This window comes from Symsagittifera roscoffensis, chromosome 1, assembly GCF_963678635.1.
Source record: "Symsagittifera roscoffensis chromosome 1, txSymRosc1.1, whole genome shotgun sequence".
NCBI lineage: Eukaryota > Metazoa > Xenacoelomorpha > Acoela > Convolutidae > Symsagittifera > Symsagittifera roscoffensis.
In genome coordinates, this window is record NC_087062.1 from 2189911 (window position 1) to 2204435 (window position 14525).

General features: G+C 36.0%; 2 protein-coding genes across 4 annotated transcripts in view; both read left to right on the forward strand.

Annotated features, from left to right (window-relative positions):
* The window catches only part of LOC134856977 (RNA polymerase-associated protein RTF1 homolog), a 607680-nt gene that overhangs the window by 283990 nt on the left and 309165 nt on the right, over positions 1 to 14525 (forward strand). The window lies entirely within an intron of this gene.
* The window catches only part of LOC134856982 (S-adenosylmethionine synthase-like), a 207374-nt gene that overhangs the window by 184814 nt on the left and 8035 nt on the right, over positions 1 to 14525 (forward strand). For 2 of the 3 annotated variants that reach the window (XM_063873298.1, XM_063873299.1), the window contains exons 1-8: positions 4090 to 4290; positions 4801 to 5001; positions 5854 to 5966; positions 6147 to 6290; positions 11941 to 12159; positions 12648 to 12830; positions 13265 to 13398; positions 13834 to 13956. In XM_063873298.1, coding sequence (XP_063729368.1) covers positions 4197 to 4290; positions 4801 to 5001; positions 5854 to 5966; positions 6147 to 6290; positions 11941 to 12159; positions 12648 to 12830; positions 13265 to 13398; positions 13834 to 13936 — 1191 coding nt within the window. In that variant the 5' untranslated portion in view covers positions 4090 to 4196 and the 3' untranslated portion in view covers positions 13937 to 13956. Of the gene's footprint in view, positions 1 to 4089; positions 4291 to 4800; positions 5002 to 5853; positions 5967 to 6146; positions 6291 to 11940; positions 12160 to 12647; positions 12831 to 13264; positions 13399 to 13833; positions 13957 to 14525 lie in introns of those variants that run through there. The other variant, XM_063873300.1, reaches the window with a different exon arrangement.

The following is a 14525-nucleotide window of genomic DNA, read 5'->3' on the forward strand; positions in this document are numbered from 1 at the left end:
TGAAGGCTATAGTGGTGTAGTATGATGCCGTTTTTATTCTGCAGTGAGTCAATATGACGTGGATAAAGTAATTTCGTGCATTTTGTAAATTCTGTTCGATGCCACTGCACCAATTTTACGAACATTGCGAGATTCAATGAGGACATTGACCGGACTGTCCGGGGAGCATGTGACATTCGACCAGAATGTGCCAAAATGCAGATTCGGCGATTTCGAGTTTTTAGCAGCGAACCTTCCGAATCGGCGATTTAGAAGAATTAAGAACGTTATTAAAACGATTGGACAAATGGTGAAGGCTGAAGGATTCGGAAATTCCTAAATTTTAAATTTTCGAAGTGATGACGTAACAATTCTCAGAAACTTCAAAAACCGCCATTTTGGCAGAAAAACCGAAAAGCAACACAACAACATTAGTTGCGACGAAGATAACAACAAAAAAACTGAGGATCGGAATCAAAGAAAAACAGAAGTGACAGAGACCGCTCCGAGTTGCAACTATTGTGTCGTTACAATAGTTGCAAGGCCGTTGCGAACAACGGTGAAGGGTGTAGGACAGCCTTCCGGGAGGAAGATAAGATCTTATTTCCCCGGATTCGAGAATCCGGAGGGGTCTTGGGACTGGAACTTTTATTATCTTAAATAAACTTTTAGCTTCCCTATTATGTCCTGAATTGAAATTAATTAACAACTGACTTCATTTTGATAAAGATGAGACGCTAGGAGTTGGGGGAAAAGGGTTGATCCATCTTCGATGGAGATGATAATTTTTATCTACTGAACAAAAACAATAATAATTCAATAAATAGTAGATGCCCTGTTTTTAGGAGTGACCTCGTGGTCTGGGGATACTGAGACCCAGCCATGAGCTCACTATTTCTGCATGTAATCTAGTTAATTTGAGCGTTCTGGTCGAAGCCGGAGAACAGAAACGTTTTTGTCGACCCGATGTTAGAAAGACCACCAAAAGAACTGGCTTTGGTAGAGACGGTGAAAAACATGTGAAGCTCTGTTTAGACGTTGGCCAGTCGTCTTAGGACCTAGCTTTATTTTCCGTTGATATGTATCTTCCGGGCGAATGTTACAGTATAAAAAACTTAGATACTAAAAACTAGAATTTCAATTTCTCATCCGTATAGAGGGATGCTGTCAGGGTATAATCAAGAGTTGCAAATCTGGCCTTCAATTGTTACTGCTCAAATCTATTTGGTTTTCGAGAAATTGCGTTTTTTTTATTTTCCCATTTGTTTTTTCAAACAAAAAAATTAACCGAACTTCAACTTCTCAACCCTTTAGTGGGGTTGCTTTCAGGGTACATTCAGGGTCTGCATATATGGAGTCTAAGTATGACTGCTCAATATCTTTTTGCATTTCGAGAAATGGCGTTTTTTATGATTTTTTTAATGGTTTTTTTTTTCAAAAAAAAAAACAGATATAAAAAACTAACAGAACTTGAATTTCTCAACCTTATAGTGGGTTGCTGTCATGTTACAGTTAGAGGTTGAAAATCTGGAGTCCAATTATGACTACTCATATTCTTTTGGTTTTCGAGAAGTGGCGTTTTTTATGATTTTTTCATGTTTTTTTTTCAAAAAAATTAGACATGAAGGAAATAGATAAAAAAACACTCCGAACTTCAATTTCTCAACAGTATAGTGGGGTGCTGTCAGGGTACATTCAGGGGTTGCAAATTTAGAGTCCCGGTATGACTGCTCAAATCCTTTTGGTTTTCGAGAAACAGCGTTTTCATTGATTTTTTTTAATTTTTTTTTGTTTAAAAAACTTAGATATACGAGAAATTAAACGAACTTCAATTTCTCAACTCTATAGTAGACTGCTGTCAGGGTACAATCAGAGGTTGCAAATCGAAGTCCAAGTTTGACTGCTCAAATCCTTTTGGTTTTCGAGATATGGCTTTTTTTATATTTTTTCCGCTACGAGTGGCCTATTCGTCATACCGAACACGAGGAAATTGAAAACTAACGATAACTTCTTTGTACGAGCTCCCCGTGCTGCCAATGAACTTCTGCGTCTGAAAATTATATCTTTCGACATGCCCCTGGGAATGTTCAAATCAAAACTGAATAAATTTTTACTGCTTAAAACTTCAACTTTGTTTGATATAAACAGATCATGCACATTCTTTGTCAAATGTTTTTGTAAAAATTGTCGATCGTAAGTTCATTCAATATTTATATTAACCCTGTATCCACTAAATGGAATTAAAGTCTTTTACTACTACTACTACTACTACTAAAAAGAAAAATAGGTATAAAAAACTCAAGATTCAAAAAACTAGAATTTCAATTTCTCAACCGTATAGAGGGATGGTGTCAGGGTATAATCAAGAGTTGCAAATCTGGCGTTCAGTTGTTACTGCTCAAATCTATTTGGTTTTCGAGAAATTACTTTTTTTATTATTTTCCCATTTGTTTTTTCAAAAGAAATTAGATGTAAAAAAAGTTAACCGAAGTTCAATTTCTCAACCCTATAGTGGGGTTGCTTTCAGGGTACATTCAGGGGTTGCATATATGGAGTCTAAGTATGACTGCTCAATATCTTTTTGCATTTCGAGAAATGGCGTTTTTTATGATTTTTTCTAATGGTTTTTTTTTTTTTCAAAAAAAACAGATATAAAAAACTAACCGAACTTGAATTTCTCAACCTTATAGTGGGTTGCTGTCATGGTACAGTCAGGTGTTGCAAATCTGGAGTCCAAGTATGACTGCTCAAATCCTTTTATTTTTCTAGAATTTGTGTTTGTCTGTTTTCTGAAGACTTGATTTTGTAGCACCGGAGGTGCGATTGACGCGCTAGTTGTATCGTATTTGGTGCGACGCTCAGCTTCGCCTCTCTGTCATACTTCACATACAAAAATTACCCGTTTAACCTTAATTACACGTAAAACCACTGTAAAAGTCGAAAATTTGAAAAAGGATGAAATTTGAAGTGATGAAGAGCCAATTTAAAAAAATATAAAAATTCAAATATGGTGGTAGGGGGGGGGGGGGGGGGGGGGAGGGGGAGTTGGCTGTAGAAAAGCCTTTCTTCCAAGCCCGAGAGAGCATATCAGTCAAAATGAATTGAAAAAATAACTATTGATTTTTTTTGAATTTGAAAATTATGATAGCTCTTCCAAACTAATTTTCTGGTCAGAAGAGATTTTGAATCGTGGTGAATATTATGCTACCCCCCCCCCTCCTCGTATGCTACATAATAACAATTTCTCAACCCTATCAACTAAAAGTTCAGTGGTTAAGCATAAATTATTGTGTACAGCGATTTCCCTTCCATTGGCAGAGGGGGGATAGTTAACGAGATCGGAGATTTTAATCTTAAATGCATCGAAAGTGCACTTTTTTGTGATATACACCATTGGAAAATGACTGAATTATGCATTGAAGGTGACTCATTGAACGGCAGTTTTTACATATAATGTTAAAAAACGTGACTTGTTTTTCTTTCAGCTACTAGAGCAAACCGAAAGAATATATAGAGCTACTGATTAGTCCATATGCAAGAACCAATTAGTTTGACAGTTTTGAGCTAATAAATTCAATTTTATCATTGTGAGAAAATGAAATTTTTTATGTGCGTGCTATTTTATTAGTTAGTTGAAAAGTAAAACTACGAGTTCACGTATTATTTACTACTTTTGTAAGTTGTTTCTGCAAAGTAAAATTTTATAATGGTGCTGTCTTAGCAGGTTTTTTTGTCTCTCAATTATACCATCAACAATACACTGCTGCTTGCCATAAATATGGCGGCGTCCATTTTGATCGTATTATACGCCAACTTAAGCTTCATCTACAATTTATTTTTTCCACTCCAATGAAAAACTGAAAACAATCCTATTAAAAGCAATGCAGCTGCTTTTTAGTGAATAACTTATGATTACACTTGTGCTAGATGGCGTAATCTTACGTGGTATTGTTTTTGATTTATTACATAATACCGATCGCATATGTGATCCTTTCGTTCCATCGGTTGTTGGTAATAAAAATAAGTTACAATTAATAAATGTGACTTTTTTCCGGTTCGTGATTGGTTGAAGTCAAAAATTGCGTGAATAGAAGAATAACTCAATTCGACTTTTCATTTTGCATCGAATCGTATCAAGACAAGTTATAAAAGTAGCTCTCTACAATCGCTCTTCGCGCTGTCAAACATCTGTAAAAAAAGTTTCAGATAAATATAAAATGGCACAACAAAACGGTGTTCATTTCGGCAATGGAGATAAAAACGAACAGCATTTCATGTTCTCATCCGAATCGGTCGGCGAAGGACACCCGGGTAAGATTTTTTGAATCTCTTATTCAATCCTAGTGTGTCAAACAAAGTACTCTTGAAGGAAAAGTATGAGCACGTCTCTTTTTTTTCTACTCTCACCTAAGATTTGAATCTTTTCAAGAAACTGATTTTCCCTTTTCATCATATCTATAATAGTTTTTAAAATCTGAAATTGTACACGTAAGGTCAGGCCAGGTAAGTTAAAGCTGATTTTATTGCATTTCGTCTTTCCGAAATATGGCCCCTCATTTAGAAATTCTCACTAGGTAGGCGAAGTTGATTTTGAATTGATTGTGCACAGAGCAGGAGTAATTGCAAACCGAATTGAAACCGCATGTTACAAAATCTCAGTTTGAAAGCTACCTGGAATATTTGCTCAGTTTAATGGTGAAAAATCTAGTTGTGGCTTGAAGTCCCGTTGGCTTGCTGTTCTAGAGTCGTACCGGTGTTTTTGTAGCAGTAGCATTGTGATATGATCGAGGAAAGAGGTTTTTTTTATATTGTTTTTGTTAGACAAAATGTGTGACCAAATTTCGGACGCTGTTCTGGATGCGTTTCTGAAGAAGGATCCGAATGCGAAGGTGGCTTGCGAGACAGCCACCAAGACTGGTCTGATTGTGCTTCTGGGAGAGATCACCTCAACTGCCAATGTTGACTTCCAGAAGGTGGTCAGAGACACTGTCAAGAAGATCGGATACGACGACTCAAGAAAAGGTATGATAGTTGTGGTGATCATTAAAATAAATGTCTGGTGGTTCTAAACTAATGCAAGACTAATTTAGAAAGGCTTAAAACCTCTGATGCTATTAACCTTTTTTCGAATGGGGTTGATTATGCAAAACAAATGATGATAAGAAGACGCACGTTGGTTAAAGTTTGAGTCACGATCGAGCCTGGTTTTTTCAGCTTGCATGAAATTTAGATAGTTTCTTCGAAATTTAGCCAATTGAATAGCGGGATTTCCGTTTGTCTGCTCAAGTTTTGTCGACTTCGTTGCCACATCACGGATTTTTGATTTTTTCCCTGTTTTTTTTTTTTGCTTTTTTAGCTGATGTGTTTCTTCGGCTTTAATGGTTTTAAAATTTGACATATCGGATTCGACAAATATATAAATTAACACATTTTTGATTCGGAGGAAAAATTTCAAAACTTTTTTTCGGCTTTGGTCTTCACCCAAGTTACCGCTGGATGAATTGGTTTGAGTTTAACCATAACATGTGTTTTTTGACGTGTTTTTTTTTCTAAATTGATCTTCACTCGAGCCAAACTGAGTCTTTTTTGCCAATATATACAAATTTTGAAGGGGAGCGTGCGACAAAAAAAAACGCGATTTAGTGGTCGAAATTTTCCAAAAAGTGTCCGAAAACGACTCGCCTCCAAACCGCCCCGCCCTCGAGAAATTTCTACGATCCGCCCCTGAAACAGACAAAAAAATTTTTGCTTGATGCTTTTTTCGTTATTTTTTAAAGTTTCCGTTTTTTATCTCTTTTTGTTTTAGCTGCCGTAGCTGCTTGGTTTTTGAGTGGTTAAAATAGCTGATTTGGACGTTCTTTTTGTTTTGTTTAGGATTCGACTACAACACGTGTTCTGTGATGGTGGCACTGCAGGAGCAGAGTCCGGACATAGCCCAGGGAGTGCACCAGGGCAGAGACGAGGAGAACATCGGAGCAGGAGACCAGGTCATTCTCTTTCCTAATCCTTGTTGCCAATTTCATATATAGATCTTTTTCTTTATTTTGAGGTTCCCTTTGAAAGCTTAGATTATCCAAAAGGCTTTAATTGATCGTTTGGAGGTATGCTGAAAGATTGGTCCCTGTGAAACAAATCCTACTGTAAGGTATATCTATGACTGTTTCCAGGGCATCATGTTTGGTTATGCAACTGACGAGACTGAGAATTGCATGCCACTCACTCTCCATTTAGCACATGGACTCAACAGCAAGTTGGCCGAGTGCAGGAGAGACGGCACCCTCCCCTGGGGACTTCCAGACACCAAAACCCAGGTTAGTAAGAGTAATCTTCTTCGAGGTTTTATCAAAATATCGAAGTTTTGAATTTTGGGTTCGTGAATATATTGTAGAAATAAAAACTGAACTCACAAGGGTACAGTATAGTCTCCAGGCAGCTCTGCCGATGCCGTAAGCGCTCAGACAGCTTTTGAGTCCTGGGTTTTCAGCATAAAATTTTTAAAACCAAGTTCAATCAACTGCCTAAAAATTGACTGAGTGAAATGAAAATAGCATTTCATATGTGCGGTTTCTGGAAAATCGGATTCGAGAGTTGATATAACCCCCTCGTATAGCCAGTATCGATTTTTTTGCCTGTGAGACGTTGGTTTTTTGGAATTAATTTTGAAAAATTTGCTGTATTGAAAGAAAAGCCAATTTTCCATTAAGGAGGCCTAAAACTAGTGGCAGACAGCGTTCTTCATAAAGCCCATAAAGCTTAGCTGTTTGAAGGTTGTTCAAAAGTGCACACCTTAAAAGCTCCATCGCCCAATAAGGTATCTGAATTGAACATAAGTGTCAATTTTTTGTCAGTTGCAAAATGATAACCCCGAAATTCACGCCTTTGATGAGTAGGAACAGCTCGTTTTTAAGTGTTAGCCGGCCTGAGTTTATTACCCTTGCGAGACGCAAGGGTATTGCAATCGGTAAATAACTTTGTTCACAGATGGTTAATGATGCATTGTTAATTGATAGCATGTTTGCTGTATTTGCCTGTAATTGCGTTACATGGACGGTGTACCACTGCATGGTTATTTAATGCGTGGTTACTGTGTTTGCCTGGTGGTTAAGTTAGTAGTTGCCTATTATTCTGTTTTCTTATATTCGAAAAGTTTTGGTAGATTTTCGGCACTAGGTCGTTCGACTTTAATTCTTTTATTGGGTTTAGTTTTTTTATTGTCGATTAATGAGAACTGAATTATTACGTTTGCGATTATTATTCTCGCAATTAGCCTTGTTGGGTTGTTACCGATACGTAATTTTTCTTCCGAGGCAACTTTAACGTTCAGTTGTCTTCGTTGGCAGGTTATTTTTTGTTAAAAATTGTTTTTATTCCAAACAAATTGATATAATTTCCAAACAAATTGATAGAAGTCGATTTAATTTCTGAATTGAGTCTTGAATTAACTACATATAAAACACTCATGGACAATATATAAGCAGTATATTTTGGTTGATTTTCTGCTTTTTAGCTGTCGGTGTTATTGACGGCTTCCCTACCTAAAATTTTGTTTTCTACGATTTTCCGGTTTTGTTTCAAAGATCCTTAAGACTCTAGCTCAATATTTTGAAATGCTCAAAATCAACCCAACAATGTCTTGAAACAAAATAAACAAAATATAGTTTGAATCGTATAGTTGTTGAATCTTAAGTAGTGCGAAGCTCAGCTTCGACTCTGTACAAACTTCAGATATAATTGTTTTCATTGGAGGTAAAAGTTTGCCCGGGCGCAATATACTTGATTCGATAGTTCTGATATTACTTAAAAGATTTATTGAATATCGTTTGGTAGCGTTCTTGAGTTTTCGATTAGTTTTTTCTATAGATATGAATTTTGTCATGGGTATGATTGTGCTCCCCGGTAGGTTTTTTGATCTCTTTGAAATAACTCGATGTACCCACACGAACCATACAATTTGTGAACCTGTAGAAAAAGTATTTCAAATAAACATTTATCGAAGTTAAACCTATAAAATAATGTATTTTTCAAGTATATATATTTTTTCAGCTTGTATCATCAATAAAAATGTAAAAAGTTTAAATTTGAAAAATATTTTTGTTTTATCCGTTATAAAACTTCGAAAGATGTTTACTCGTATATTCTATAGGTCCACAAATTGAAAAAAGTTCAGTTAGTGTTATCAAAAAGAAGTACTTTCTCAATTAAGTATTTTGATGTAACTTTTACGTGTTACATACGGTGATGACATCAGATATACTTCTTCGGTGTATAGTGCAGGCTGAACGTTATTGATGTAAGTATGTAAAAATGTTTGTTGCCCCCGGTGAATCGAAGCATCGGCCCTTTGATTGTTTTCAATCGACGGTTTCCCACCGTTTCTTCTATTCAACAGAAAGAATATCTTAGTTGATTTTGTATTAAAATTTATGTGGGAAATATAGTTTCCGGCTAATAAGACAACTGACCAGACAACAATAATTTTTGATGGGGTCTTAAGACGACCTTTCAATACTTTTCTGAGAAATAGTAACAACTTAAATTCCGCGAGCTATAGAGTGCTTATACGCAAATTCTATTGGCTAATTCTATTTGAAGTTTTATTGTTTTTCCGCTCCCTAATTGAATACTAAAGTTGAGCCAGCATTAGTAGCGTAATTTTAAGAGTAATGAACGTAGTCTAGACTCTTATATAGGTCTTGCCGATTTTTTTGTTTTTTTTTTTAGGAAAAATACTTAAAATATTGGGCTCTTTTCTAGTTCCCTCCTTTCAAGTTCAATTTTGATAAGCTTATTTAATGTTGTCATAATGCAATGAAATTTGGCTTGTTGAACAAATCGACAACTGTGAACAGATTTGTTCTTCATACTTTACAACGTAACATTACGCATTTAGCCGTAATAACACGTAAAACAAACATAAAACTCAGTATTTTATGGGAACTGGAAATGAGCCAAATATTGATGCACTTGGGTGTAATGCACTTTTTGAGTTCAATTGAAATTCATCTGCTGAAAATGATGTAAATATCACTCTTCAGTTGCAAACGTGGAAATGGCGCAAAAAAAACAAACGATTTCTACTTTCGAAATTGGAATTTTTTTGTTAAGACTTCCCAGTGAAATAAAAACTTGATCCCATTTTCTCAAGTTGGCTTCATGCTATCAATAAAGCACCGGTCTTAAATTGTTCTAGAAATTCAAAGAGCGTAAAGGGCGTCTATTTCTTTCTTTGAAATTCGAAAGATTTTTTGAAGAAAGTCAGTGTTTACTTGCGTTCATTACTCTTTTCCAATCTTCGATTGGCTATGTTTGAATTTGTTCTAGGCACCGAATCAATAAAATTTTGTTGCAAAAAGGTAGTTTTAAGGTTAGTTCAATTGTATCGTTTAAATGTCTTCTGTTGTCCTATAATCTGTTATCCTATTATAATTCGATGAACTTAGTGAAGACTCTTATATAGGTTTTGATGATGTTTTAAATGTTTTTTTTTTACCAGGAAAAGTTTTAAAACTTGTTCACACTCAGATTTTCCTCTTTTGATTTCCTTTTAAACTCAGTTCGTTTCATTTGTTGAAAAGCAAACAAGCTCGACTTTCAATTAGCCAAAGTGTGAAGAGCGCAATGAAACATGATTAACTTAAGTTCGGACGTGGATTTTTAGTTTCAGATTTTACTGCGGAATAAAAAGATGATCTATTGGTCCAATTTTCTCAAATTAACAAGAAAGTGTCATTCATAATTTTTTTTGAAATTGAAAAAGCGTTAAAGCCATGTATTTGTTTCTTTGAAATTCCAAAGTTGAAGTTTTTTCAAATATTTTTACGCTTGCGATTAGCAAGCTTCATGAAACCGGAATATAGACTTTTTTGGGCCAACAATTAGGTTGACAGAATCACTTGAGTAATTTCATCTTTGGTTCATACAAAAAGTCAGACGTTAATTCGCGCATGTGGCGAGGAGGTTACGCACCTGCCTGTTACGACAAAGGTCAAAGATTCGAATCCGGCCTAGGCGTATTTTTTGTGTAAGCTGAAAGTTGTTCGCGCGTGAAAAAATCTTTGTCGGACTTCTCTTTGTCTGCTGTTTTGTCGGCTTAGTTACTGCAGTACCAAATTTGCTTTTTGGGCTTTTGTTACTTGAATTAAAAAACATTTCAGTGTATTCTGGTTTTGGCCAATTATTGAGTTCCAAGAAGTTATGCTTTTTTGCTATTTTTTGATAGTTTTTCATGCTATTCATTAAAAAATTTTGAAGTTTGTTCTCCCTTATAAATTCAAGTAGTGGTTCTTTGCATTTATTAGAATGGTAGTACCCATGCTTGAGACGACAAATACTAGAAGTTCGATTTCAGGCGGGACCGGTTTTTTGTCGAAACTGAAAATTTTCGAATATTTTTGTCTGCTTAGGTCCCGCAGAAAGGTTCGGTTTTTTTAAGCATTTTAAAAGCTCTTTCTAAAGTTTCAAATGGTGCAGAAATAATTGTTTCTAGAGTTTTCTGTCCGTTTTTGCAATTTTAACTTTTTAGACTTTTTAAATTTATAATTTGTCTTTTCATTTATTTGTAATCTTAATAATATATTATTGCATTGCAAAAGCTGCGAAGCTCTGCTTCGCCTCTGCTTGCAATTTTTTCCCGTGCTTTCATTGACTCTTTTCTGAACTGTCTGGGTATGTTTTACCTACACTTCTTTCAATCTTTGTTGACAATAAAAAAATTCAAATGTTCCTTCTCTTTTTCTGTTAGCATTATTCCGCCTGAAGTTTTTTATAGATCATAGCAGAGAAAGCAAACAAATATATGTTTAATGTAATACAACAGTAAATCATGTAAAAACGTGATTTGATTACGCCGAGTAAAATTGGAAATAGACTGACGACTTCGATCGACAAGAGTCGACTTAAGTGAATAAGACAAAAGCTGCAAGCGTCGACTTGTAATCGCTTTTTACTGACGTCAGTCTTTTTCTATAGAGTACTTTTTACGAAGCTTCTTAAAATACGTCAATTAGTTTCTGATTATAATGCATACAAAGAGATGCTCAGTTTTGCAATTCGATGGTGAGTTGGCGCTGTGAAGACCAGAGATTTGACAAAAGCAAAGAAAGAATCTGTCTATGTTTAATTACACTTGCGTAATAAAATCACGTTTTTAAACAGTTTGGTGCACACATATGACCTTTTTAAAAATTTTTTCGATTGTCATTTTTTTTTATTTCGTTGCGTTGATTGACTCTTTTCTGTCTTTTGGCTATGTTTGGTTCCGTTTCAATTGAATTCTAATCTCATCCGAAACAGCCAGTGCCAAATGAAAATTATTTAGATGCGATAATTTAATGACGGGCGAAGGAACTATGGCTTTGGTGTCAAGTGGCTGTATTACGCAATTTCAACTACCTCAAAGAATTCAATAGGGGGGAGGAGGAAGGGAAGGCTTGGACCGAGCTGTCATATAGAAACTCTTTCATTTGTGATTTCATAAAAAAATTCTTTGCCGATAACTGAACAGTTCAATTTTCAAAAAATTGATTAGTAACCCGGCAGAAGATGATCCATTCAATCAAGCACTCCCAATCTGTTTGAACAGTTTTATCATATTTAAGCTCTTTGGATTTGTTTGAGAGCTACCTAATGAACGTCAAAATTTCAAAAAATTGTTTTGCATTGATTTCTGTGTTGTTATTGGAGCGTTTTGCGCCATTTGCACAGCAACGTGCTTACTGTGGCTCTTCTTTTCTTTCAAAATGTTCAGATTCATTGTTTAATTATGAGTATAAAAGTGGGCGAGCTGCAAGACATTATGTTTACACTTTTTTGTAAGAAACTCTTACAAAGTCAAAGTCACAAATCAAAAATAAATCATCAGAAAGTAATCAAAATTAGGAATAATGAAGTCATGAACAGTGCTGATATTGTTTCGATTTGAGTCAGTGAGTATGCGTCACTATATAAGTGTTGTCTGTTCAGGTGACGGTGGAGTACAAGAAGGTGGGGGGCAGGTGTGTCCCTCTGCGTGTCCATACTGTGGTCATATCCACCCAGCACACTGACCAAGTCACTCAGAAGCAGATCCAGCAGGACCTCATGACTCATGTCATCCAGAAGGTCATCCCAGCCGAGATGCTCGACAGCAACACAGTCTATCATCTCAACCCCTCTGGAATGTTCCTCATTGGGGGACCACAGGTGCAGACAACTATTCTTATTTTAAAAAAAAAATCGTGATTTTTATTTAAGTTTTCCGATATCATTAGAACTATATACCATCATTAGAGCTGAATACCTTTCTTCAAATATGTCGATGTTTTGTGAATTCAACTTTCGATGGCTGAAAATACGTCAAAATGGATAATGTTAGAAAAATATGATCAAAAACCTCTTGGTTAATGCTCTTAAAACCTTTTATACGAATGCTCTCTCGCCAATGGTAATTTAGAAAGTTTAATACAAGTCATGGCTTGTAGAAAGAGAAGAATAAATCGTCATCTATTTGCAATCAAATCAGCATTGTTTTGATCAGTGACGGCTTTTGAACAGTTGATCAGTGACGGTGTGAAAACTTGAAGTCTGCGGTGAAGATGTGTTTATTTTTGAAAATGAGTTTTGACAAAACTTACTTTAAATTACTTTTTGACCATTCTTTTCAATTCTAGTTTTGAAGTTTTTTTTTCTAGAGCGACGCTGGTCTGACTGGGCGTAAGATCATCGTGGACACCTATGGCGGGTGGGGAGCACATGGGGGAGGGGCGTTCTCAGGGAAAGACAGCACCAAAGTGGACAGGAGTGCGGCCTATGCTGCCAGATGGGTGGCCAAGTCACTGGTCAAGGCCGGACTCTGCAGTCGAGTCATCGTACAGGTAATTGGGAGGGAAAAAAAGAAGGCCGAGGATTTCATTTTCAGAAGTTAGAGTTTACACATGGATTTAAGTAGAAAAATATAGTAGTGAAAAATATTAACTGATTTGCAGCTCCTACTCTGAAACAAGAGCAAGGGTAATTACGTAATTACGAAACGTGAAAATAGAAATAGAATTTTTACCAGTTTGAAACAGTTAGCCTAATTGTGATGGCGAAATGATTCTGTTGATGGTACAGAGAAACAGAAATATTGACAAATACTTCAAATTCGATAAAAAAATCTTAAGTTTAACCCATAAGTATATCTTGAAAACAATCCAAAATTGCTTTTATTTGAGTAAAATTTATATTGTAAGTTATGAAGATGGTCTATTGTAGATCAAAGGGCAATAAGGAACTAATAAGGAGAATATCTTGTTTTCTGTTCCTGTAGATTTCGTATGCGATTGGGATTGCGGAGCCGCTGTCTCTGTTCGTGGACACGTATGGGACGGGAGTGAAGAGCGACGGGGAGATCAGAGAGATAGTGATGAAGAACTTCGACCTCAGGCCAGGAATCATCATCAGGTGAGCAGAAGACAAGACCACACAACACAAAAACACTACTTTAGTTACCCTGACTAATTGATTGCTACATGTTGGGTGGTCCTGGCATGTTGGGTGGTCCTCAACAAGCATGCGAGTCCAGTTCGAAGGGTTTTAATGACGCACCCCTCTCGTGAAATCCCTGCAGTAGCGCTGTATTGAGTTCAAGATTTCGGACCCGACATTACTCATTACTGAGTTATCACAACATATAAAGGTCAAGTGTGGCAAAAAAGAAGTTATGCTTGTAAAGGAAAAATCGTTAGTTGAAACAAAAGTTATAGCGCTATAACCTTGAAGCGTAATTATAGTTTATTCTTAGCTGTAACGATAATTGATCTCAAATAAGATATCAATACCTTAGATTGGTGAAATGATGCGTGAATGAGCTTGATGAAGTTTGCTTCTATATTGCAGAGATCTGAAACTGAAGACGCCTTTCTACGAGGAGTCGGCTAAGTACGGACACTTCGGAAGATCCGAGTTTCCCTGGGAGGTGCCGAAGACCATCAAGTATTAAGCGGATGGGAAAGAAAAAAAGTGAGTTTTGTTAATGCTTTATTTATAAAATACAGCAAAAATACTTGGCGATTGTTAATCGGAGTGTAACTACGTTTTGAAGCGCCAAGTAAATCATTCGAAATATACATGAATACCAATGGCACTTTAACATTCGCCATTATTTGTTGTGGTTGAGAGATGCGTGGTGACAACATTTTGTTTTGATCTCTTTTTTGATTTTGGCGGTGTTATTGCTAAAAACAAAGTATATTTTTAGCAAATTATTATTTTTTGCAAGATCTTATGGATTAAAAGAGATGCGTTAACTTTCAATATAGTGAGATCAAAACCGATGTTGACCGTGTGTGCATCGAGTTGTCACATGTGAGCTCTGTGTGGAAATGTTGTAACACTAACGGCCTAAAATTACCTGCGTCCTTACACGCGACTAATGTCAGAGGAGATTTGATTTTGAAGTTACAGATGAACTTAAGTATGAAAGGTTGGAAAAATATGCTGAATGATGACAAAAAGTTTTTAACAGGACCCCCAGTTAGAATTTATAACAGGAGACCCCCCCCCCCCCAAAGAGGGAAAATTCTATATTG